The sequence below is a fragment of the Gobio gobio genome (assembly GCF_949357685.1).
Source record: "Gobio gobio genome assembly, chromosome: 25".
NCBI lineage: Eukaryota > Metazoa > Chordata > Actinopteri > Cypriniformes > Gobionidae > Gobio > Gobio gobio.
In genome coordinates, this window is record NC_137121.1 from 2,326,836 (window position 1) to 2,329,186 (window position 2,351).

Sequence of the window (2,351 nt, forward strand, 5' to 3'; positions counted from 1 at the left end):
TTTATATATATATATATATAAGCGTTTAGAAGAGCTGTGGCCACTCTTCTCAGGTCTCTGTAAAGCACTTTCATAAACTAACCTCAGAATTGATCCAATTTGTGAAGAAGCAGCGTAAACATAAAGATAAAAAACTTTTCAGCAGATTACTTATTCCTGTTCCTTAGAAAAATTTAAACATATTAAGAGTAAATAATCATGACAACCAGCGAAGGACAAAAAAAAAATCACTCAGAAGTGAACATTTAAGCTCATTGTGTTGAATGTGTGTGAGTGTCAGAGACGCTGTAGAAGATCAAAGTACCGGCCGGTCAGTCCAGAAACACTCCTGCTCTGTTAGAGGGGATGAAGGGGCAGATATGATGATCTCAGATTATTGTGACGGCCAGAGAATCTGTAATCAAGACAGTTCAGAGTCCAGGATATTTTGATGAAACTAAATTTACAGTGTCTCCTTCCTCTCCTGCCGATCCCTTTATATGTCACTGATATTCATTGACTGACTCCCAGTAACAGCGTCCAGTCAGACTCTCTCCACACAGAACCTGATAACACTCATCAAATCTCTCTGATGATCAGGATATGGCTGATCCTCAAACACGTGTGTTATATTTCTGTTCTACAGAATGAGACGAGTGTGTGCTGTGTTTGGATCCAGTGCGAGATTACTCGTATCTGAAGAAAAGAAGAGAGAACAAATCAATATTTACCACAGGTGTGTGTGATCACATTTCTTTTTAATTTTTATATATTTAGTTTTAGTTTAAGTAATTATAGTTTAGAGTTACCAGAACAAAAACCAAAGTAAGTTTAATGTTTGCACAGATTAGAGTTAACACTTGAGCAGACATCTTAATAATAAAAATAAAATAGAGATAGAACAAAGAACCAAATAAATGCAACTTGAAAATATAAAAGTAAAAATTATGAAAATTCCAGACTAACTCATTAAAGGGATAGTTCACCTAAAAATGAAAATTAGCCATGATTTACTCTCCCTCAAGTCATCCTAGGTGTGTATGACATTCTTCTTTCAGACGAAGACAATCTGAGTTATATTAATAAAGTCCTGGCTCTTCAAGCTTTATAATGGCCGTGACTGTTGCTCTGTTTTTAAAGTGCATAAAAATGCATCTGTCCGTCATATAACTGCTCCACACGGCTCTGGGGGGTTAATAAAGCCCTTCTGAAGCGAATCGATGCGTTTGTGTAAGAAAAATATCCATATTTAAAACTTTATAAAGTAAAGTTTCGGCCGATCGCCTTCCGAGGAAAAAGTTTTGAAAGTGCCTCTGCAGTTCAAGATATTTACGCTTCCTGTTACGCTCGTCAGACGTAGCGTAAGCATTTTGAACGGCGAGAGGCACTTTCAACGCTTTTTCCTCGGAAGGCGATCGGCCGAAACTTTACTTTATAAAGTTTTAAATATGGATTTTTTTCTTATCCATTATCCAGGCCTTTATTAACTCCCCAGAGCTGTGTGTAGCACGTTATTTTACGGACAGATGCACTTTTATGGACTTCAAAAACAGAGCAACAGTCACGGCCATTATAAAGCTTGGAATCTGACTACAGCCAACACAACCTGCTGTGAAGCCAGTGTGATTAAATAATGAAGTGTATATTCAGTATGCCTGTGTGTGTGTGTGTGTGTGTGTGTGTGTGTGTGTGTGTGTGTGTGTGTGTGTGTGTGTGTGTGTGTGTGTGTGTGTGTGTGTGTGTGTGTGTGTGTGTGTGTGTGTGTGTGTGTGTGTGTGTGTGTGTGTGTGTGTGTGTGTGTGTGTGTGTGTGTGTGTGTGTCCTGGTTTTCCCTTAGTGGGGAAATGTCTCCACATGGATAGTAATATTATTAGTAGTAAATGATTTGTAAAAACCATGATAATAACACCTTTCAGCCTGTCAATATTATGCAAACATGAAATCTCAAACATACAGTAGTAGCTACTTGCTACTAGTAGTTTCTGTTCAATCCACGCCTCTCGTCGCGCACGAAACGGCATTCTTAAAGCAGTGCGCTAAAGTTAAAAGAAGTTCATTGTGCGTCTCATTATCTTGTGTCATTCCCCATTCCACTGCCACACGTGTTCTTTGTGAACAGCCTCTTAGGACTAGCGATGTGTTACACGTTTCGGTTCTTCACTGAGTGAGCACGTCACAGGACAGCCGTTATCGCCTCAGCTAACTTCATGCGCATGAAGCGCCATACAGACATTTGCCTAAACAGCCACAGGTCAGATTTCCCGCCACAGTAAAAAGCGTATTAATTACGAAAACGATTAGATATTATTTTATTTCAGTTGGTTTTTCAGTAAGTGTTGTTAGTTTCGTTTAGTTTTAGTTTTTCATTTATT

General features: G+C 38.7%; 1 protein-coding gene across 1 annotated transcript in view; it reads right to left on the bottom strand.

Moving 5' to 3' along the window:
- Positions 1-665: 665 nt before the first annotated feature.
- Positions 666-2,351, bottom strand: part of LOC307121780 (uncharacterized protein) — a gene marked incomplete at its 3' end in the record, with an annotated part of 187,655 nt that continues 185,969 nt past the window's right edge. The window contains exon 34 of the mRNA XM_079809537.1: positions 666-675. Within this exon, the coding sequence (XP_079665663.1) occupies positions 666-675 (10 nt within the window). The remainder of the gene's footprint in view (positions 676-2,351) is intronic.